This window comes from Pelodiscus sinensis, chromosome 1 (genome assembly GCF_049634645.1).
Source record: "Pelodiscus sinensis isolate JC-2024 chromosome 1, ASM4963464v1, whole genome shotgun sequence".
Classification (NCBI taxonomy): Eukaryota; Metazoa; Chordata; order Testudines; family Trionychidae; genus Pelodiscus; species Pelodiscus sinensis.
The window spans coordinates 106,560,741-106,584,327 of record NC_134711.1 but is presented as its reverse complement, the minus strand read 5'-3'; the positions used below and the strand labels follow the sequence as shown (position 1 = coordinate 106,584,327).

General features: G+C 43.8%; 1 protein-coding gene across 1 annotated transcript in view; it reads right to left on the bottom strand.

Annotated features, from left to right (window-relative positions):
* IPO8 (importin 8) overlaps positions 1-22,633 on the bottom strand; it is a 67,345-nt gene extending 44,712 nt beyond the window's left edge. The window contains exons 1-6 of the mRNA XM_075940701.1: positions 22,442-22,633; positions 14,252-14,333; positions 11,148-11,304; positions 6,169-6,327; positions 2,056-2,212; positions 118-207 (exon numbers count right to left, since the gene is read on the bottom strand). Of these exons, the coding sequence (XP_075796816.1) occupies positions 118-207; positions 2,056-2,212; positions 6,169-6,327; positions 11,148-11,304; positions 14,252-14,333; positions 22,442-22,525 (729 nt within the window). The 5' untranslated portion in view covers positions 22,526-22,633. The remainder of the gene's footprint in view (positions 1-117; positions 208-2,055; positions 2,213-6,168; positions 6,328-11,147; positions 11,305-14,251; positions 14,334-22,441) is intronic.
* Between the last annotated feature and the right edge of the window lie 954 nt (positions 22,634-23,587).

Here is a 23,587-nt window from a genome sequence, read left to right as displayed (position 1 = left end):
CTCCTGCCTGGATGATATCATTACAGATTAGCTCAATAATTTCTCCTCACAGAACATCCCCATTTTCTCATCCAAAAGAAATCAATGTCAGTCTCTCTCCAGGGACATAAACCTTACAGCAGGCACATTTCTATCGATGATGGCACGGAAAATCTCCATCCACTGAGTCATGGTCTGGTTATTCACCAGCTGGAGTGGCAATGCATACTGAAACAGGGGAAGAAGAAAACATAAGGATGAATAAAGTTAATTTTCTTCAAAGGAACTTAAAAGCATTTCTATATTAGCTACACTTCTTTAGGAAACTGTGGCTTCTCTTTAAACAAGTTTTATTTATTATGGTGCAAAATGGCAAATTTACATCTCTCAGGCTGACTATGAAAAATATTAAAGGGAAAAAATATCAAGTCAACCAAACAGACTAATTAAAAGACAAGTAATCAATCAAGGCAAAATACTGTTTATTTTAGAGAAGCAGTAAACAGAGGGAGAAATGTAAGATAATCTGCCTAGCAATTAACATGCAGTATTTTCAATGAATGGAATACAGCCTTCTTTCTTGTGCTACTTTGTGTTAGTTAAAAGATGTAGCCAATTGCCTCAAAAAGTATCAGACTGGCACATAGATGAGAGCAACACTTGAAATCTTAGGGCTCCATCCAGACAAAACTGGTGATGGGAAGCTGGAAAAAGCACTGGAGGAAATGGCAACGATTATGTTGGCTCTTTTAACTGACATTTGCAATAAGTGTTCTATGTGAGGCATTCAAGCTAGATACTACCTAGATTAGGTTTGGGAACAGGTAACCAGTTACCTGGGAGCAGATCCCCAGCTGCGGCCTGCCACAGGCAGAGGGCTACTTCACCCATGGCAGCCAGGTCTGGATCTCACTTAGTTAAATGGCTAAACCTACTGTTTAGCTGATTAACCAGGATTTTACATCCCTAACCTAGATAAGCAAGACGATGAGGACAAGACGTTGACTATAGCTTTGTCTGATGAACTGCTAGTGCATGGGAATCTGGGGACTAGCTCTACCTCTTGCTAGCCTGCCAAACAATAACTGGCCACATTTAGCCAGTTTCCATGCAATAAGCTAAAATCAAAACACCCCACCAGAACCTGTTGGTTGGCAATTCTAAGATGCAACTTTCCCCTCACCCTCAGGCAAATATAGTTTTCTACCAAATAAATCCAGCTTCTCTGAATACAGGGGTAGCAACTTGAGGAGTCTGGCAATCCCTCTCATTAGTGACTGCAAAACCCCCTGGGAGGGCATATAACACTCCACATGCTTTCATGTGGGAGGCAATGCTGATGAGGGTTTGCCACAGGGACTTGTTAGGTTCAAAAATAGCTTTATTAATTGGCAAAACCACTCAAGATGAACTTATTACAGATCAAATGAGGAGCTGCTCTGCAGCTATGGCCACTTGCAGCACATGTTGGCCTTGGATCACCATACCTGGCCAATAAGAGCTGCGGAAAGCAGCGCGGACAAGGACATGGCCTCCCGCAGCTCCCATTGCCTAGGAACAGCAAACTGAAGCCAACGGGAACTGCAAGCACCCATACCTGTGGAAACGCAGGTAAATAAAGCAGCAGCAGCACACCAGGGGCTAATCCTGGCAAACTGAATCTGTCTGGCTCAAAGGCTGGTTATTGCCCACCACTGATATAGCCAGTTAACATGTGACAGTCTGGTGCAAGGTAGATTTGCACTCCAGTCTGCCATGCACTAACTGTCTAGACAAGCTCTGTGATTTGCTCCTTCCTCTTAGTACACAATGGCTTGACTCTATTAACTTTAGGGCACATTACAATGCCTGTATGTGCTAAGGCTTTTTGGAACTCTCTGAACATGGAGGAATAGCATTTTTGGATAAGTGCAACACGTTTTACTGTTCTAAAGAGCTAGTTGATTAATTATATACATGAACAGAATCAGCAGTACCTTATCCAACCGGCATTTAGAAAGGGGGATACATGTGTAAGTGGGTTGTTGTCCCCAGCAATCTACAATTTCAAATTGCTCTCTGTGCACAGATGCCTACCTGCACTAGTGCATAGAAGATTTTTAAAATCTGTTTCTGAAGCAGTACAGAATAGTGGGAGTTATCAGGAAGAAGCTGGATCATCTGTTGCTGAATCCGAGGCAAGAATATTTGCATTGCTGCTATGAGAGGATCTCGCTCTTCTGCTTTCTTATATCTGCAAACAAGGACAAATATAGACATCAAGGATCTGAGTATTCCCAGTTCTAAAGCCCATTCCTTCTCCAGTGATTCATCTTCTTTAAAAAAATGCCCTGACACTCATGAGTGCAGTGTTCATTCGTTTCTCCTTTCCTGCGGCCTCCATCTGACAGCCCACACAATGCATGCAAACCTTTCTATCAGCAAACATAAAAATGTCAAATGATACTATGGGCAGTACTAATCTTGTTTGGACTGCATGCTCTTTGGGGCAGTAACCTCCCCTGTGTTCTGTATTTGTGCAGCAACTAACATAATGGTGTCCTGGTTTATGAGTAGGGCCCCTAGGTGCATTAGAAATACAAATAATAAATATTTCCTTGCAACTAGACTGTAAGCTTCTTGGAGCAGGGACTATGACTTATTACATGCTCATGTAGTACCAAGCTCACTGCTGGTACTCAATAAGTAAGTAAATAGCCTTCAGGGGGTAGGAAAAGCTCTTTTGGTTGGCTAGGCTTTTGGGATCTTTTAAAAAATGTATGTCTGGTTTTATAAATATAAATAACTGGTCAATTAATTTGATAAATAGTGGAACTAATTTTCAGTGATGCCACACGCTTGAGGCTCCAGCTGATGTCAGAGGAAGCAAAGAGCGTTTGGCACCCCTGACAATTGGTCCCAGAGTACATACAATATACAGTACTACAAAGGAGGCACCATATTCACAAACCAGCATTTTCCTTGGAAGCACAACTTGAAGATAAGTTGTATCCTGTTATCCAATAAATTATAGCTGCTCCTCCAAATGTCTACAAAGGCATTACAATAACTCTGGGCCATTAACTTGCTTTATTCCTTTACAAAAACAAAGTACTTTAGCCTCCAGTGTGGGCTTCCACATTTTGGAAAATGGTCAAGAATCAATCACACCTCCGTTCTTGGCAGTGGTCAAGCATTGTCAAGAGGCATCAACTCTTGAGAGATTCTAGATGTTATGGTGCATCTGTGCAAACTGCTATCTCTGTGGCTTACACAGCTAGTGTCTAAAATACAGTTACAAAAGTTGGATCCTGAGGAAAACGGATTATAGCTTTAGTTTTACACTTAACTTTATATTTCAATACTTTTTAAGTCCACGTGGATTTCATACTGAGCAAGGCGATTATTGCTCATTAAACCTCATGGCTGACAGGTGAATTGAGTAACCTTACAATCCAAAACTATTCCCAGGGCCATCCTTAAAAATTATTGATCCCTATGCAACTTAGCCTCCCGTCCCCCACACCGCAGTTTCTCCTGGGATCCAGGTACTTCCTTCCCATTACTACATGGCTCCTGCCAGGGATCTGGTGCTTCCTTCCCTGGCCACCACTCGGCTCCTACTGGAGGACCTGGGATTTCCCTCCCTTTCCCGCACATGGCTTCTGCTAGGGGCCTGGGGCTCACCCCCACTCCGCAGATTACCAGAAGCCAAGGGCTTCCCTGGGGCCAGAGTGGAGTTACAGACGTTGGGGACTCCTCTCTGCTCCCAGTTTGGCAGCAGGGAACTCTCACTAGCTGGCTGCTGCTGGCCAAGAAAGAGTAGGGAGAAGCCCTGCAGTAGCTGCAGGGAGAGGCTGGAGAGGAACCAGCAGAGCTGCTCAGTGCTCTCCTCAGACATACACCACCACAGCTGCACCGGGGCACTCTTTCAGTGCCCTATGTAGCCAAGTATTTTGCATATGCCTAGGGACAGCTCCTCTCCCAATTCTCCCATTTTACACAATCCAGCTCTTTTAGAAACAAGACAGGACAAGCTAGCTTGGACAAAGGTGTTTCTACTGCAAGAAACTCCTCCACATGAAAAAGCACAGGTCAACCACAGACCCTCCATAAGAAATGAGGACAAAATATTCCAAGACTTTATCTTGGCATAGATCCACATGCTGACAGATTGTTAGGCACTGGATATAATGTATATCAATATTATTCCCAGATTCTTTTAATAATTCCACTTCTTCCCCCCCCCCAACACACACACTTCCATAAAGACAAGTCCTACAAATCAATGAGTTATCCAAAAGAAGTGGTGTTTCAGACCCTGCTTTCTGAAACAAGATGTATTTACTGTACTTTGCAATTCAGTGTGTCAGGTAAATTCTGACTGACCCCAAACATCCCATGGCATTTCCTGTTTGTATATAGATTATGGTAGTGACTCAAAGTTTCATTCTCCCCAACACCACACTGTTGTGTGTTGATTAGCCACCTGGCTACAATTTCTGACCCAAGTAGGCTACATTTCAGTGACAACAGTAGAGAGAGTTGGTGTTTACTTACATTTTCAAATGTATGTATTTGAGAGACACCCTCTCCCTTGCTCTTTCTATGTCACTTGTCTAATTAGATCAGACACATGTTGGGGGTAGAGACTATGGGTATGTCTTCACTTCCTGGTAGATCAGCATTGCTGCAATCAATGCACTGAGTGTCATTTTAGCCACGGGTTAGTTGAAGACATGTTAAATCAATGGGAGAGCATTCTCCCATCAATTTGTGTACTCCACCTGCCCAAGAAGCGTAAGGAAAGTTCAAGTGAAGCACTCTCCCACCTAGGGATGTTAAATATTGGTTAATTGAATAGTGGAGTAACCTCATGAATTCTTATACTTTAGTCGACTATTTTATAGTCCCCAGGGGCAGGCCCAGAAGCCAGTGCACTCCAGCTTTACTCCCAAGGAGCCCCCTGCCACATTGTGCTGCTGCCTCTGTATCAGAGGCAGCAGCATGGGGTGGCAGGCGGGAGCTGGTCCGCGAGGGAAGCCAGTTTAAAAACCGGCTCCTCCCGAAGATTGGCTACCTGTCACCCTGTGCTGTTGCGTCTGATAAAGAGACAGCAGCCCCTTTCTAGGGTGGGTGGGGGGTCTGAGCTCCTGGACCCGGTGTGAGCTGGAACTGTGCCGAGCTACCTGCCCACCCAGGTCTTAACACACTTTAAATGCAGAGCCGCAGCGGGGATAAGTCCTGAACCCAGCGTGAGCCAAGACTGAGCAGGACTGCTGGCCAGCCTGCTAAAAAACTTACGGGGGAGGGGGAATAAATGCATGTAGTCTATGGATTAATTTATAAGCTTTTGCTTATCAGTTAATCGACTACACTATTACATCCCTACTCCCACCAACACAGCACGGTGTAACTCCCACAGTAAGTGGATCTAACAATATTGACTTCAGCTCCATTATTCATATAACTGAAATTGTGTAAATTAGATTGATTTACCACAGTAGTGCAGACCAAGCCTTTGTTTTCCTGTTTTTGGCACTACAAACATTGTGGGCACTACCAAAACATAAATATCATGATGCTTGCGTGTGCTACATAAAACATTTTGGGGTCCTTAGAACAAAGTTTTGCATACATTTATGATAGTTATTCACAAATAGTTCTATTCAAGTAAAACACCCAAGGAAGAAACTTGAACAAAAAAAAGAGTTAGATAAGAAAGAAAAAAAATCACTAAGGGTATGTCGACAGTTCAAAGAAAAACCCACGGGGGCCAAGTTTCAGAGCCTGGAACAATTGATTCAGGTTCTAGGGACTAAAAGTAGCAATGTAAACATTATCATTCTCGTTGAGCCTAGGCTCCGAGCCATCTTGCCTTCTCCACTGGGTTTTAGAGACTGGACTCCAGCCCCGGCATGAAAATTTACCCTGCTATTTTACCCAGGCTCTGAGATTCGTCACTGTGGGCTCTTCTCTGCAGCACAGACATAGCCTAAGACTCTCTGATGCTTCAAACTGTTGTCAATATAGACATGATAAATAGTTCTCATTTACATGCAAGAAAGCAAACATCTGGCAATCAGAAATTCCCATCCTTTGTCTGAATTCCCTAAAGAATTGTCAACACTCTTTGAGCTCTTTTTTTCCAAATGGAGAAATCAGCTGAGATAACACTGATTTATATTTTACTGATGGAAATCCACTTACTCATAAGTTTTCACCAGCTGATACAAACACAACAGGCTGCCAAGCCAGCTCCCACTGTTCTGAGACTGCAAGTAATAGCCTATCTTGTCTATTACTGCTGTCCAATGGCCAGGAAAGTCATGCTTAATGATAGCACGAAGACACATTGTCAACTGGGCCCTAAAAGAGGAGATAAAAGCAGTATGTTATAAGACAATAAATGTTAACAGCACATAGTTTATATTAAAGGCCTGATCCTGAACTCTGATTATTTAATGGCTACATACTTTAAGAACACTGGAAGAGCTTGAGAGGAGAGAGCCAGAAAATGAGACAGGAAGAACAAAAAAGTTTGAAGTTAGTGTTAAGGGAACTCATTCTTCATCCAAATTCAGGCTTTTTAGTTGCTTTATCTCCCATCCTCTTCACTTTCCACACACATCAAGTGTTGCATACACACAATTTCTTTCTGAAACCTACTAGCATTACTCCTTGAAAATTAATCTCTAGGAGTCTTTTTAAGTGCCCAGGAAGTGAAATGCAGCAACAAAAGAATGTAAGCATGCAAATGTTATAACACAAAAGTGTCTTGTGTGCGATGCATCTTGAAGTTTCCTCACCAAATTATGATCTCCCTTGATCAATGCTCCTGACTCTGACAAGGAATGAAGAGTCTGCAGAATATTTTCTCTTTGTCTAACATTAGGGATGTTAGATCATGGGTAATAGAATAGTTGACTAACCACACAAATTCTTAGCGGTTAGTCGACTCTTCTATAGTCCTCGGTGGCAGGGGAGGCACGCAGATACAGAGGCAGCAACGCGGGGTGCCAGGTGGGAGCAGGTCTGCAAGGGGAGTCAGTTTAAAAACCAGCTGCCCTGTAACACAGGCAGCAAGGGGGTGGGGAAATGCGAGTAGTTGACCAGATTAACCAATACAGGAAACCCTTGAGTTGCAACTGCCCAAGTTGCGACTCTCTGCACTTCCAACCATTTTTTTTTAAGTGTGAAAGGGGCTGAAAACCCCAGACTTATGTCCTCAGCCCGCATTTAAAATGGCAGACGATGCCTATCGTAAATTAGGGTTCAAGTTATGACACCCCCGACTTGCGATGCTTCCCCAGGAACCGATCGCGTCACAAGTCGGGGGCCATCTGTAAGGCCAGGCTTATTGGTTAACTAACTAGTTGTCTACTCATTCACATCCCTATACATCCCTGTCTAATATGCTACTATAGAAAATCCTCTTTGCAATTCTCTATACAGGCATTTCAGTGGAGGGATGTCATTAACCAGCAAGTAGCTCTCATTCTTCTAACCATTTTAGCTTTGCATCCGTTTCTCGTCCCTCTCATCCCTTTGCCATCTGTGCTTCACACTGCCAACTTTCTGCACCTGCACCCTCCTATCATTGCTCTGGCAAGCTGAAGGTGGCAACCTCCATAGCTTTACTCTCCATACAATAAAGTTTGTAGGACCTTGCTTATTTATACCCTTTTTCCTATAGACTTTTAAACAACTGGTTTTCAGACATGACTGTTTTGGTCAACATCAAAATATTTTGCACATTTCACCAATTAAAACTACATGGCAAAGCCTATTAAACGTCTTTTTTGTGCTTTTCAGATAAACTGAGCGCTGACCAAGGTTCTGCAACAATGTGTGAGCACATGGTAGGATTCTATTTATCGATTATTAAATAACAACAGTACAGGTGACAGCAAGGCAAGCTTACCTATACCATACTATAAACTTGAGCTGGAGAAACTACTGCTTTCAATAGAGATTCAAGTCACCAGCACCAGAGATCTCAAGTTGGAAAAGCTGTAATGCATGTGATTTTAGCCACATATCCCCTTGCCAGAGGATCAACGCTCTGGTGGTTGATCCTCTGGGGTTCGATTTAGTAGGTCTAGTGAAGACCTTCTAAATCCAATACTGAGGGTGCCCCCATCGGCACAAGTACTCCTAGCTGATGTGAGGACCAAGACAACTTGATAGGAGCATTTCTCTAGGTGACCTCCTACAGTGGGGCCACCCTAGAAAATTGATGCAAGGTACATCAACTCCAGCTACACAATTCACATAGCTGGAGTTGAGTATTTTGCATCCATTTTCACCACCAGTGTAAACCTGGCCTTTTGGAATACTAATAAATATTACAGAAACACAGGAGGGCTACAAGCCCAGATAAAGTTCTTTTTAATCATTAAATTGGGTTCCTTATGGATGCAGTCCTTTAGTATAGCTGCTGCTTCATACCATTTCACTATACTCTGCTGCCCCACCAACACGGGCTCTGACTCTACCCCATCCCACACAATTCTTGTTACAGCCTCTCCCATTGACAGACTGTTCAGGAACTGAGAGACAATGAGGTTCTGGCCAGGCCCACCCAACAGTGGATGGAGGCAGGGCATACTCCATCAAGAGGGATAACCAGAGCGCTGGGTGTTGTAATGATGGAAACCCATCCCTGCTAGCACAATAGAGAGGTGGAAAGGCCATATTTGAGTAGCTTTGTTACTCAATAAATGGGCTCTTGCTTCCAGTCCCAAGCTTGAGATTTCAGAAGTAAATGTGATTTAAAAAGATAGGGATCAAATGTGAAAGTCTTACAATTCAGGCCTGAGACTTGAAATGGCTGTGATACTATTCAATTATTCTGACCATTATCTTTATCATTATCTTTATTGTGGCCATCCTTTATCTTTCGTATCCCCGGGGAATTCTGTGCTACTGCACACACAAAGAATTCATGTCCCCTGCAGATTTTTTTTCTTTACAGAATAATACATTCTGCTGGAAAGGTGCTGCAGTTACCCACAGGAGATACCTTGGCATTAGAAGAGAGAGTAGCTGGTTCACCAGCTGGAGGACCAAGCCCATGAGAGGGAGGGCACAAAGGCTGCTTTTCCTTACAGTGACATGCCTATGGGGCCAGCTAAGGATGAAGAGTACATGGAGGGGTCAACAGAGCAGGGCACATATGGATGCTGGGAGGTCACAGACTGGGATTCAGAAGGGTTAGTGGTGGGGAGAGTGGGAATGGGTACACAAGCTATTGGGTAACAGTATAGAGCCAAGGGCTGAACAGGAATAAGGTTTCGGGACACATAGGGACAAGGGGAGTAGGACACAGGGAAAGATGGGGATGGGGCAGATGTGCATGAATGAATGGGAGAGGTTAGGGGGCAGTCAGGTCTGCAGTGGGGAGACTTCTTAACTTCCTAACAATCCCTCTCCTCCCCCCAAAAGACCAACTACCATACATACTCAACAATCCTCCAGGTTTACTCTCAGGCTCCCAGTAATTACTTCCATCTCCCTCGGCTCTTCATTACCCCTGACTCTCCCAAACCTTTGCACTGCTTGTGAGAAGTTCAGGAAATAAGTTTCTATATTGTAGTATAAATTAATTATTACTTTAAGTTCTGTATTAATATGGCTAGTAAGGAATCTATTCATCAAGAAACATTCCCTGAATCTTTTTTTGCTCTCTGCATTGTTACTTGCTGGCAGGTATTTTGAAATAAATGACCAAAATAAATTCAACTGGCATGATTATATTGTTGTTTTGACAAATAAAATATGCAGAACGTTAAAATATTGTGCACAGGAGTACCTTTCCAGTGAGATTACCAACAAGGAAGGCACCTGTTGGCATTTGTGAAGGAAAAGGTTTATTCTTGTTTTTTTTTTAAATGGGGATACTGGTCCACTAGAATCCTGACGCATACTCTCAAACTCATTTTACTTAGACCAATGAACAGTCCTAGCTGGTAATAAACCTGTGAATTATACCAGTGTCCTCAAAGACAGTGTGGAGATATGTAGAGAAGCATATCTTTGCTTTCCTAGGGCTTGTAAAACATTGGTACTGAAAACATTATTTGAAATAAGTTCTTTCAACGTGTATAAAAGTAATGAAAGCAGCTGAGTAACGGACTTTGCAAAAACACACAAACAAACCAATCAATCATTTTCAGGCTATGATGAGAATGGTACTTATCTGGAGTTGAGGGTCAGTGGCTGACAGAAATAACTACCAAGACAGGCCCATGCACCAATCTCCTTTGAATTAGTAAAATAAATAGAGAACAACTAAAGCAAGTTTTAGGAGTTGCTTTAAACTTTCTGGCTACGTCTACACTGGCCCCTTTTCCGCAAGGGACATGCTAATTTTCCAGGTCGTAATAGGGAAATCCGCGGGGGATTTAAATATCCCCCGCGGCATTTAAATAAAAATGTCCGCCGCTTTTTTCCGGCTTTTAGAAAAGCCGGAAAAGAGCGTCTACACTGGCCCCGATTCTCCGGAAAAAAGCCCTTTTCCAGAGGATCTCTCATTCCTTCAAAGTAGGAATAAGAGATCCTCCGGAAAAGGGCTTTTTCCGGAGGATCGGGGCCAGTGTAGACGCTCTTTTCCGGCTTTTCTAAAAGCCGGAAAAAAGCGGCGGACATTTTTATTTAAATGCCGCGGGGGATATTTAAATCCCCCGCGGATTTCCCTATTACGACCTGGAAAATTAGCATGTCCCTTGCGGAAAAGGGGCCAGTGTAGACGTAGCCTCTATGTGTTGTTGTAAATCTCTTATTGTGAGCAGAAGACAGTTGCTCACAGTTCAATCTAGTGAGACAAAAAAAGGAGTTGCAGGGGCTGAGCCCTTAGTCAGGCCCTTAGTTAATATACTATAACTTTTGTACTCCAGGTGTCCCTAATGTGGGAACACCCATGGTATGGACCCTGGCAAGCAGAAGCAGAAGCAATTCTATGTGCTGCTGCTGCTCCTCTCCTGCCCCAGCTGGGAGAACAGCAGTGCAGCCACATGCTCTGCCAGAGTCTTTTCCCTGCCACTCCCATAGTGGTAGGGGGCAGTGCCTGGGAGCACCAGGTAAGCACCCCATCCCATCCTCCTCACTCTCTCCCTGGCCCAGCAAAACCTGTTTCCCAGAGTTGCCGGATTAAAGAGTTTTGAGTGTTTATGCACAGTATAATGTACCTCACTAAGTCAGGAGACCGAATAATTCCTTCCACAATGTTATCACGAATCTGCTGGCGATCATTTTCATGAATGTTGAATGGAAACACTGCTTCTCCTGGTGGTGGTTCCCGATCCGGCCAGTACTGTGTCACCATGTTCTTCAGGTAAATGGCAGCTAAATTACAGAAAAAATCCTAACATAGCATCATGGAAAGGATTGCTTAAATTCAGCTCTGTAAAGTCCCTACTATGCAATAAGTCTCAGAAGGGTACCCATGTTAGTTTATAACTGTAAAAACAACAAGCAGTCCTGTGGTACCCTACAGATTAACAAATGTATTAGGTCATTTGATGATGTGGGTTTTACCACGAAAGCTCATGAACTAATTCATTTATTAGTCTCTTAAAGTGCCACAGGACTGTTCGTTATTCCTACAATGCAATGTGGATTACAACTGAAGGTGACATAGTGATGCTGAACAATAAAATAGGGCAGAAGGCTAGGAACTATTGAATCTCTGTCTTTTAACAAATATTGGAGAGACAAAATGGATAAAACAATGCTGTTTTATTGGACTAATATCCACAGGCAAGAGAGGGAAGCTTTCAAACTATCCAGAACTCTTCTTCAGGTCTGGGAATGGTACTAAGAGTGTCGCAGCTAAATAGAAGATCAAATGAACAGTTTAGCATTAATAGTTATGGGAGATGAAAGATCTTAAGTCTACCAACACAAGCTGTTCATCACTAGAAACATCAGGGTCAAATGTGTGGTCCTAAATAAAATATGGGATTATTTCAATCAGCCTTTACCAGATATTCTTTATTACAACTCGTTTTGCAAAACTGTCACAACAATTTAACAACCCAGTTAAAAGTTACTCATATGTTACAATTATATTGAATGGAAATTATAATATTTCAACTTCAAAGTAACTTACTCCCCTCAGTAGAGTTTTGCAGACTAACTTAAAATAAATCATAGATGTATTCATGATCAGTACATTCGACATGGGAAAAATGCCTGGTTATCAAATGGGCATGTAGCATACCTTTTATTCAAGCAAAAAAAGGCCCATTGCAACTTCCCCAATTCTTATTACAATTCTCCGTAGTTCCACAGAGATGTTCCCCATCACCTCACATTAAGATGCAGTAATCCTGATAATCCTTAAACTGAAAATATTGCTTACTCTAAAATAATGCCTGTAAATATTCTTTCAGACATAACATTAGCAGAAAGTTCTTAATAAACCTTTAGAATACTAATCCTTCACCTTTTTCCTTTTTGTTAATTTCTGATTGGGATTTTAAAGCATACTGAAGCATGAATCAGACACATTTGAATAGAATATTTTTCTCAATTTTGACAGATCGAAAAGTATTAATCAAATTCTGTAATTCCGATAGACCAGAGCACTCAGATAAAAATAGGATCAGAAAAACAAATACAATAGTGTAATGCAGTGAAGTCAAACCGGGACATGTGCTTTCTACATGGATTGAGATTTTGAATAAATTCTTGCTCTTACAGTAACTACAGCATTCTGTTGATTTAGCAATTTAGTAAAAATGTACTGCCTTCCCCTTTCCTCTCCCTAAAAATATACTGAAATATGATCTACACATGAATTTATTTGTTCTGAAAAATTAAAATAAGAATCTACTTTGCTGACGTCACCTTATGGATCCTGAATTAAATGCCTCCCTTTACGCCAGCATGATCCTAACAGATAATGCAACTGTGAATGGCATTATGATAATTTACAGGCCAGCAAGATGAACAGCATACATCAGCATGCCCCAATGCACTCAGGGGATTTACTGGTCTTTCAAATGAATTTTTGCACACCTCCCCCCAATACACACATATTTTCTATGGACAATTCTGTTTCATGTGATAGAAAGAGAGCTGTGAATGAAAACTGCTCATCAAATTCTTGGAAAAGTGGAATGCTTGCTGTACTCATTGAAGTTTCACATTTAGCCACATGCTGTGCAGGATTAATTAATATGTTCTATTAACAAATAATTTAGGTCCTGGATCCTGTAAAGAGTTAGACATGTGCTTAAAAGTAACTCTACCACACATTGGGATGCCAGCTGTCCGGTATTCAACCGGACAGTCCAGTTTTTGGGCCCTCTGTCCGGTAAAAAAATTCAGAGAATACCAGACATGTGCCTATCCTTGCCCTGTCCATGCTCCTGAGCACTGTTCAAGTGCGTTGTGGAGCGGTAGCGTGCTTGCTCGTGCTTCACCAGGACCGTGCGTGGGACAGGCAGCGCCCTGGGATTTGCTTGTGCCCGGGTCAGTCCCACTCCCCTCCCAGCGAGCCCCGCGAGCCCCGACCCCCTCGGCCAGCCCGGCTTCCCGCCGGCCAGTTCTCCTCCTCCCGATCTCCCCCAGCCAGGCTCGCAGTCCACACCCCCCCGCCAGCCCTGCTTCCCATCCCCTGCCCCTCCCGGCTGGACCCTCCCTCCCTCCCCCCCCGCAATCAAATGTGTCCGGTATTTTTTCTGAAGCTACCTGGTAATCCTAACCACACACCCGATATCACATGCATATAAGGAATCCCTTTAAGATGCATTTAGCTAGCTATATTCCCATAACGTGCCTAAGTGATCTTTCTTGAGATTTGTTTTTGGAGGAAGGATCTATAGCTAGCATGTACTCAGTCTGCATTAACAAGGACTTCTATTTCACTAAGCTATGAATTCAAAACAATGACAGACTCATTCAGATAAGATCCCCTGCCCTCCACATACCCTCTTCATGTAGCCTCCACCTCTCCTTGTGAGAAAAAAAATCTGAGCTCCTAATGCCCTCCTGTATATCCAACTTTTGCCTAGAAAGGCAGAGGAATCAAACTAATACAAGAGAGACCACCATAAACACAGGAAAGTAAGAGACATGGTTTGGCTTTTAAGCATGCCATAACCAGATTTCACCCCCGCACAGGACAGTGAATCACCAAATCATTAAGACTCCTTCACTGACCTATTTGAATTCAAAGGCCAAAATAGAGAATATTTTAATGGCATAACAATAGCTTATCATTTTGTTTTAATATCTTATTAACCGCTTTACAAATGGAAGAAAATGACACAAGAATTTAGCTCACCTGCTTGACGTACTGGAAATTCAACCTGATCCGAAACTATGATCTGTAGTAGACTGGGAGCAAAGTTTATGATCTTGTACGACTGAAATTTATAAAAAAAAAAAATACATTGTTAAAGATTTTTTTTAAATTTAAAATATTGTATTGCCTAATGAGTAAGAAAATCAGGATGACTATTTTTGAGAGAGTTAAAACAGTATTCTGAGACTTTTCTAGTACAGATTGAATGGAAGTTCACATCTGTCAAATTCACTCATTCCAGCACCACAAACAACAAAACTGAGCAAATATTGGCAAGAAACTAGCATTAGTGATGTATCAAAGGAACTTTCTGGAGATTGTGGGATACTAAATACCAGACAAAACTGACTACAAATAATAGAAATCACTTCAAAAGTGTCCGAATTATTTAAACCAAAAAAAAAAAAAAAAAAAAAAAAAAAACTTACCCTAAAAGAGTCAAATGCATGTTGATTTGCTTCAAACATACAAGCACCTCTGTGAGAAATACTTCATGGTTTAATAGAAATGCTACCACACCATTTTCAATCAGTAAATAATTTCAATTACATTAAAGTATATTTGGCAAATATTATTGTTATACACAGCATATTTGTTGGATTAAATTTATAGTAACATAAGAGAAAAGTTAAGATCTGGAAAACCTAGTGGACTAGCCATACATAATTAACTACCCAAGTGCACACAGAGCAGATTTCAAAGCCACAAGTTTTTGTGCATTTTTCTGGGAATTTTTCAATAACTTCATCTTCAGCATATCTGAAGAATTTCTAAGAGGAAACACTGCTGAGTGAACTTCTGAGCAAAGCATGCCAGATTAAAAGATGTGAAAATAAGACAGCATTATACTGCCACCATTCAGTGGGAATCCTCCTGCATGAGAAATAGGGGACTCTGCGTGGTTCAGTGATTTTACAGCTCCAGCAACATCTTTAGTTATTAGTTATGATTCTCTCAGCCCCAGGCATTTGATGTTTCAAAGGGAGCTCTTTCCTGGGGTCTTCATGACAGCAGCTCTCTTTTATTTCATTTTCTCTGGAAGGTATTCACCAGTACTCTTCAGATAGCTTACATTTGGCAGCTATGGTGGTTTGGGTGACGTTCCTAGCTCAGTGTTTCCCAAATAGGCTTCCATGGAACCCCGGGGTTCTACAAAGTGAAAATAAGGGTTCCACCAAAAAAAAAAAAAAAATCCATTACAATAACATTTTATGGTTAAAAATAAATAAATATTTAATGCATATTCGTTTTTTAGCTTTATTTTTTGTACACCTTAAATGTGATTTTTGTTTTTAAATATGTGCAATTAAACTAAATGCTGATCTCATGACCTTGATTTAGCATTTGTATATTATTATCCTTACTTATTTGTGGTCTACTTTTTCAACTCCATATATATGGCTGTTATTAGTGGTTCCGCAAAATTCTTTCGAGTTTAAAAGGGTTCCGTGGCCAAATAAAATTGGGAAACACTGTCTTAGCTAAAAGGAAAGAACTTTAACTAAAAATCAAAACACAGCAACACAACATCATTTTTTGGACTGCAACTCATTAAACTGCTCAGATATGCATGATAGATCTTTTTCTTATGACCTGGATGCCTTAATCTAGCATTTCCATAAAGATTTGTGTCCACACTAGGAATATTAAAAATTGTGAAACAGGGTACCAGAGTAACCACTGAAAATCTCAGTAGTTACACGACTACCTGTACTGTGGGCTTTTAGCTTTATACTACAGAGCCTGCAATGAAGCCTTCCCAGAAGTAGAGCCACCAGCCCTTACCATCCTGGCTCCCGGGGAGGAGGCTTTGCTATGGCAAAATTGGGAGATGGATGAGAGAAATTCTGTGTCTTTTGCTGACACGTGATGCTTTTTATTGGCCCACTTACATATTGGTGCAACAGATGCTGTGGTCTGCCATAGGAGCTTGGCAAGGTTCAAAAAGGCCTCATTAATAGGGACACCACTCTGAACAAGACAGAACAATGTAAAATGTCCACTAGTTTGTGGTATGACCCAGTCATCTCCTGTAGTGCTGTCTGCAGTCCCTCTGCCACCCGCTGGGCCAACTCCTAGAACAGCTTAAAGTCATCTGTCAATGATGGTAGAGGGGGCATCCATGTCTGATCTGGTGATGACAATGAGAAATTAGTCTGTGGGGGGCATCTTCCTCCTTGACTTTTGCCTCTCGTTCTTCTCTGAATTATTCAGGGGGCTACAATGTCCTCCATGCAGAAACAGAAGGAGGATGACTCCTTGGCTCTTGATGGGCCATGATAGAACCATGGGAGGCACGATGTTTGAGTGCCTGCCAACAGTCACAATAGGACCAGTGAGAGGGTGGGGAGGGGCTATCCATATGAGGGAGGCTTGTGATCAAAGGGATGGTATGGCTGAGGCCCATGCTGGATTTGCACATCACGGGGTGGATGAGAGGAGTTGCAGGAAAACATGTCTTCTTCCTTACTATCAGACTCAGTGGAAAACAAAGGGGGAAGAGTATAACATGATGTTCCCAGAAAGTCTGCATCTCCAGGTGAACTTGAGGCCAGGATACTGCATAAAGGTGAATCAAAAGGTCTGCTGGGTACTGAAAGTACATGAGTGCCCAAGGCATTGGTACAGGTGGAAGCAATTAGTGCTGAGATGTCTGCACTGAAAGGATCAGTGATGTAGACCTAACAGTATGGCCTGCTGATGGCCAGCATGACGAATATGGCACTGATGTGAATATCCATGCCAATGGAGCCTTTCCCAGAACAGATTTTTTTTTATTTTTCATGCTCTGTCAGCATCGATGATTCCTTGCCTGGACCCAGTCGGCCCTGAGGCAGCCCAGCATGTTCTGCTGGGGAGCTACCATGCAAGCCTTGGGTACTGGACTTAGAGACCTGCAATGCCGTCAGCACTGATGAGACCGAGCAAACCAGAGATCATTTTCAAGTAGGTCTTGGCTCACTGTGGGGGCCTTTTCTTAGAGGTCTTGCATGAGTGACACATGCTGTTTTCTTGGGTTCAACTCCCTTAGAAGAGTGTTGCATGGAGGTTTCCCATTTTCCAGGTCTTGCCATGACTGAAAGGATGGCTGAAGGGCCACCTCCATTAGGAGAACCTTGCATTTCAGTTCTCTATTCTTTCTGTATCTGGGCTTCAGTTGTTGGCATAAACCAGGCTTCTGTAGTATGGAGTTCTCTCCTATGAGAACTACGCAACAGTTCCACTAAAAGTGTCCATCAGTCACCAGGATATTCTCCTTGCAACTAAGACACTTCTTGAAGTCAGGTATACCAGATGTACCCTGACCAGGATGTTTCCCAAACTGGGGGAGGGAAAACGTGGAAGAAAAATGATGCATAAAATAAAAGATTTTTTAAATAATAAAGTTTCAAAAAAGAAAAAAAGATGCTCCAAAAAAGGTAGCTAAAATCAACAATTCTGAAGATAATGATCCGCTAACAGACAGCTAAATTTCCATCTCTGAGTTATTGAGAAGGACTCGAGTTGGGTTTGCTCACACAGTGTTGGTTAGCGTCATGGAAGGGTGCAATGCATGCACTGGCTGAATGGACCCTGACACCAAAATTCTCCAGTCAGAGGCACAAGGATGCACAGCCACCTATAGTGAAGCAAACACTACTCAAGCAAGATTTTCTTTTTGAGAATTAGGGGCAGGGGTATCAAAACTGAAGCTTGTACAAAACAGAGCTAACAGCACAATGAATCACTCAGTACCTAAGCGGAGTACATGTGATCTACTGGCCTGGATTCGGACAGAAGATGAAGAGAAATCATTAGATTTCTGTCCAGTGCCACAATTCTTCACCAATTAAAGTTCAATCATGACTTTTTCTGTGGATTCAATTAATAGATCTGTCACAGCAACACCTTTGCCAAACCATTTAACTTTCTCGTCCTCCATTTACTCAAATGCAAAAATGGTCTGATTCTAACCTATTTTGTGCTTGGAGGGTTAATCTTTGTAAAGTAATTTAAGATCTCAAATAAAAATGAATGTATCAGTGCAAAGTATTCTCTTGATCAGTTCCCTCTCCACAGATATAACAATTCAGTAAACCTCAGCTGAAACGATGTAATCTATTTACAAATTATAATACACATTTATCTGTTAAGCTTTGAAAAATAAATTTTTACCACTCAGGTGTTTACAGTGAGATTGTAACATACTGAGTCCCAAACTCCATCATTCTATCTTTTGATTTACGGCCTGGAATCTCTGGGAAGGCAGCATATTCTGCCCTTGAAATCAGAAGAGCCAGACATTAATCTCCAGAAACTGCCTCTGGCTATTGAAGGAAGGCTGGTGATAAGGCATATGAGAAATGCTTCAGCAACTCTTCACCAGAGAAAGGCTTTTTAGAGACAGAAGAGGAAGTAAGATGAAATACTACAGCAGCAGTTCCCAACCGCCTGTTCATGGACCGGCATTGGTCCTCGGCCTGCAGGCTGCTGAGCTGCGGCGTCTCTGGCAGTTGGGGTATACCGCCCAGCACCTCCCCTCCCGCCGTGGCTGCTGAGAAAGACATGTCCTGCCCCACCTCTCAACCAACTAGTGCCAGGCAGGGGCAGGGTCTCCTCCTAGATGCAGAAGAGCGGTTCACTGTGTGGCGGGCAATGCAGCCTTAGGGCAGCCGTGAGGTGGACAGCAGCAATCAGCTGGCAGCTAGAAGGCAGTGCAGGGCTAGGTGGGGGGGAAATGCGGGGCAGAGCAAGCACTCGGGGTAGGGCCAGTACTGGAGGGTTCTGGTAGTGGGGGACTCTAGGAGGCAGGGGGTTGGCACTGAGGGGCTCTGGAAACAGGAGGTTGGCACGGGGGGGGGGGGAGTCTGGTAGGGGAGCTCTAAGGGTCAGGGACTAGCACTGAGGTATTTGGGATGGGGGACTAGCACTGGGGGACTCTGAGGGTGGGAGACTGACATAGGGGGTTTGGGTGCAGGGGACTCTGGGGTCAGTGGCTGGCGCTGGGGGATAGTGGAGGGTTGGGGGGAATCTAGGGGTTAATGAATATGCAAATAAAATGTTACCAGTCCACCAAATGTTTGTGAATGGGTTTGCTGGTCCATGGTATAAAAAAGGTTGGGAACCACCATACTAGAAGATTCACATAATATTCTTAAAGGAAAAAAAGATGCTGGTTAAAAAAACTGAATGTGTGGACTATTTGTTTTATTTGCATTTCTTTTTAAATTAAATATTACATACACAAAAGGTTGCCAGTTTCACCAAAAGTGACTTAGATTCTATTAAGAAAAAAAGTTTTATATCAACAAAAGCATTTTAACTAAGCGTCTGATTTTATTTTATTACTGAAATAGTTATACCTGTACAGTCTCTACTGTGGACACAGTAATATTGGTATAGCTTGTTCCTCTTCCCAGGTAGGAAAAAGCAGTCCTGGTATAAGCACTTTAATACCAATGTAACTAACCACACTAAGGGAGCTGTACTGCTTTAATTATACAATATAATATGGTACAACTTTTGCATTTAGACAAGCCATTAGTCACCAAAAGAGGTGTATTCTTGGTATAATCGCTGGCATATGACATGAATGCATCTGGAGTCTGAGATATGAAGGTGTGTTGATCCAGGTCAATATTGTCATAGGATTTACTGAAGTTTGACAAGGTTCTGAAGCATTGCTCCAGACATTAACACTGAAATGTTTCCAAATTTCAAGGACCAGAATTAATGTCAAACAGTTAGACTCTGATTATTCTCAGTTTTCATTCTCCTGGCAAATTTCTGTTCAATTCATTCAGGGATTAGTGTTAAAGCCAGTGCTATATGCATTAGTATGTCACAACAAGAGAACCTGATATGTGTCAATTAAATTCATAATGCTCACTCGCTCTAGGAACAAGGGGTCTCCAAAAATATTACATAGTTCTCTCAATTCCAGGAATCACGTTTTAAACCAGAAAAAAATCTTATGAATATGTTTTAAAGAAAAGCTGACAAGTATCGCTCCAACCTTGAAACTGAGCCAAAGTCCAGCATAACAACAATATCACTAGTAATCTGCAGTCATCACATCTGTCATCTGACAATCCCAACAATCTTCAAAACTTTCTTTTGAGCTTTATAAAACGCATGTGAAACAAGTCAATGGCAAAGTCAGGAACAAATTCCAGGAATCCAGACAATCATTCTTCTGCTCTAGCCATGCCAAGCATACCAAGGTTTGTTACTACAGTACAGTTTTGTTTCCATCTGTTGTTTTTGACAAAATAAAATAAGCACTGATGTATTTGTTTTTGTGTTTTTAAAATAAATAGTGGACATTATAAAAGAAAGCAGGTGGCCACATTATGATATAGGAATGTAATAGTTTTTAAAAGTGAGAGTATTAAATAATAACTAATTCAGGAGCGGTTTTAAATTGGAGGTTTGGACAATTAGAATAAGGACAAATTTGTAAACTGAACCTGAATCCTGCAAAGCCTTATTAATCATTTTAGTTAACATAGCAAAGACCCCAAAAGGTGGGTCTCTTCAAAATAAATTCAAAACTGATGTCAATCTTCTACATTCCATCAAAACACCTATGTTAGGAGAATGCTAAGATTATATGACAAACCAAAACTCACAAGTGTCAAAATTATGATTGCAGGCATAGTCTTAACTGTATATTCTTGTCATGACAGTATAGTCTAATGGTGTATGGCACGTGAGCATTGTAACCTGTACATATAATATACATTATGGCTGTGTCTAGACTGGCCAGTTTTTCTGGAAAATCAACCGCTTTTCCGGAAAAGCTTGCCAGCTGTCTGCACTGGCCGCTTGAATTTCCGCAAAAGCACTGACTTCCTACTGTAAGAAATCAGTGCTTTTTGCGGAAATACTATGTTGCTCCCGTTCGGGCAAAAGGGCCAGTGTAGACAGCTGAGATTTCATTTGCGCAAAAAAGCCCTGATCGCGAAAATGGCAATTGGGGCTTTTTTGCGCAAAAGCACGTCTAGATTGGCCACAGACGCTTTTCCACAAAAAGTGCTTTTGCGGAAAAGCGTCCGTGCCAATCTAGACGCTCTTTTCCGAAAATGCTTTTAACGGAAAACTTTTCTGTTAAAAGCATTTCCGGAAAATCATGCCAGTCTAGACGTAGCCTATATGTATTACTTGAAAAATAGTGCACAATCATGTATTTCGAGTCTAATAGACATGTACAACATCACCAAATTAAGAATTCAGGTGCAACCATTACTTTGACATATTCTGGCTGGTGTCTTTAAGCACACAAAAGTTAAGGCACTGATCCTGCCAGTGGTGCCATATGGGCAGACTCCCGCTTGCCCACCCCTCCCAGAACCACACAGGCTCCCAGCGGAGTCAGCAGAACTCCTTAGTGCCACAGAAGTCTGTTTATACACAGCCAGCTAAGGATCATTGCCTTAGCTTTCAAACACTGCAGGGGAATACTTTTGCAGAACACATCTCATCAGATTTCCCTGACAGCTGTTAATTGTGGAAACACTCTGATTGCACTTCAGGCTGAGACCATGTTTAATTTCAGCTGAGAGTCCCTTTAAGCATTCTTTCCATGTGGGAGCTGCCCCTAGTTAAGAATCCACTTGGTGTCTAGTACCATGCTGGTTCTGCCCTTATTGCCACAGAACAGAAACTAGGAAACCAGCTGTCAGATGCTGCAAGTGACAGATGCCCCCACCCGCACAGGTAGGACGCCCAGGCTACACAGACAGCTCAGGTGAAGGGAGGAATAGCTCTCAATGCCCCGCCCCCCGGCTTTCCGCACCGGGACAGATGAGCACCACAAGCTCTATCGCTCCATGGGGTCCAGCGAGAGGAGCGGGCGGCGCTCGCAGGCCGCCCGAGGCTGCAGAAGCAGCAGCGCCGGGGCCCAGAGCTCGGGGGACGCCCCTTCCCACCGCCCCCATTTGACCCGACCCGAGCGAAGGGGGCTGGCGGCCACAGCGCGGCCTTGGGCCACGAGCCACAGGGCAGGGGGGCGCCCCAGACGCCCGCACACTCGCGGGGGGGGAAGAGGGACGCGCCTGGCGGGTCCGCGCGGAGACTCGCCCAGGGGTTGGGGGGCAGCAGGCGCGGGGGCATCTTCCCCCCCCCCTCCGCGCGCGCGCTCCCGGGCCCCATCGCGGCGGGTGACGGGCCCGGGCCCCTCCCCCTCACCTGGTTGAGCTCGTTCTCGGCCGCGATGCGCAGCTTGGGGTCGATGGTGCCCTTGAGGGCCTGGATGATCCTGTTGGGATCCATGTCGCCCCCACCCCCCCTCACGCCGGCAGGCAGCGCTGCGCCGCCCTCCCCCGCCCGCCAGTCACCAGCTCGCCCCGCTCTCCGCGGCCATTCGCACCGGGGCGCGCGACAGCCAGGCGTCGGGAAACGGGGACTGCTTTACGGCCACCGCGCCTCCCTCGGCTTCTGGCAGCCGGGGGAGCGGGGAAGGAAGGAAGGAAGAGGAGGCCACCATACTGTTGTACGGAAAGCGACATGGGCACGGCGGAGCTGCTTTACGGCGGCTGCCACCGCACGCCCTGTGCCCCGTGGGGGCGGCCATGGTGCGATACGGACACTCGTCTCCGTCCTTAGCCGCCCTCCCCCCACAGCTGGCCCTGTTTGGGGGGGGGGGGGCTCGCCGCCACCTAGCTGGAGTGTTTCTGAATCGACGGAGGGAGGGCGCTGAACCCCTCCCCCAGGGCAGATCTGGGGACAGGGGAGGGACATGGGCACAGGTCTCTCTCTCTCTCCAACTTTTTCGGGGGGGGGGGGGGGCCCGCCAGCACAGGCACAGCGGCCCCAGGCCTGCCCAGCACAGCTGCCCACTGTCTAACCAGGAACCCCACAGACCGTTACACGGCCCAAAACCCCACATTCCCAGCAAGACGCCCCCTCCCCCCCCCCCCCGCTTCCTTGGACCCAGTTTCCCCCACCCAAAGGGGCACAGGTTGCAGCAGAGAGGCTAAGCTAGGGGAGGGAGTTTGGGTGTGGAAGACGTAGGGTGACAAGCTCCAGGCTCTGGGAGAGAGTTGGGAAACAGTTTGGTACAGGTAAGAGTGTGGAGTCTGGGCTGAGGCAGGAGCTTGGGTTAGGAAAGGTGAGAAGGGAGGTCCGAGCTAACCTAAGCAACAGACAAAGCTCACTTACAGCACCTCCTAAGGGGCTGGCAGAACATGGGAGGAAAACACAAACACTCTGCCGTCATTGACAGATGACACTTGTTGAGGAGGGATGGAAATAGGCTGCACAGAGCCTGTTCTTACCTTCAAACAAGTCCTAAGGAAATTTTTAACATGTTGCACTTAGTCATAGTAAAACTGT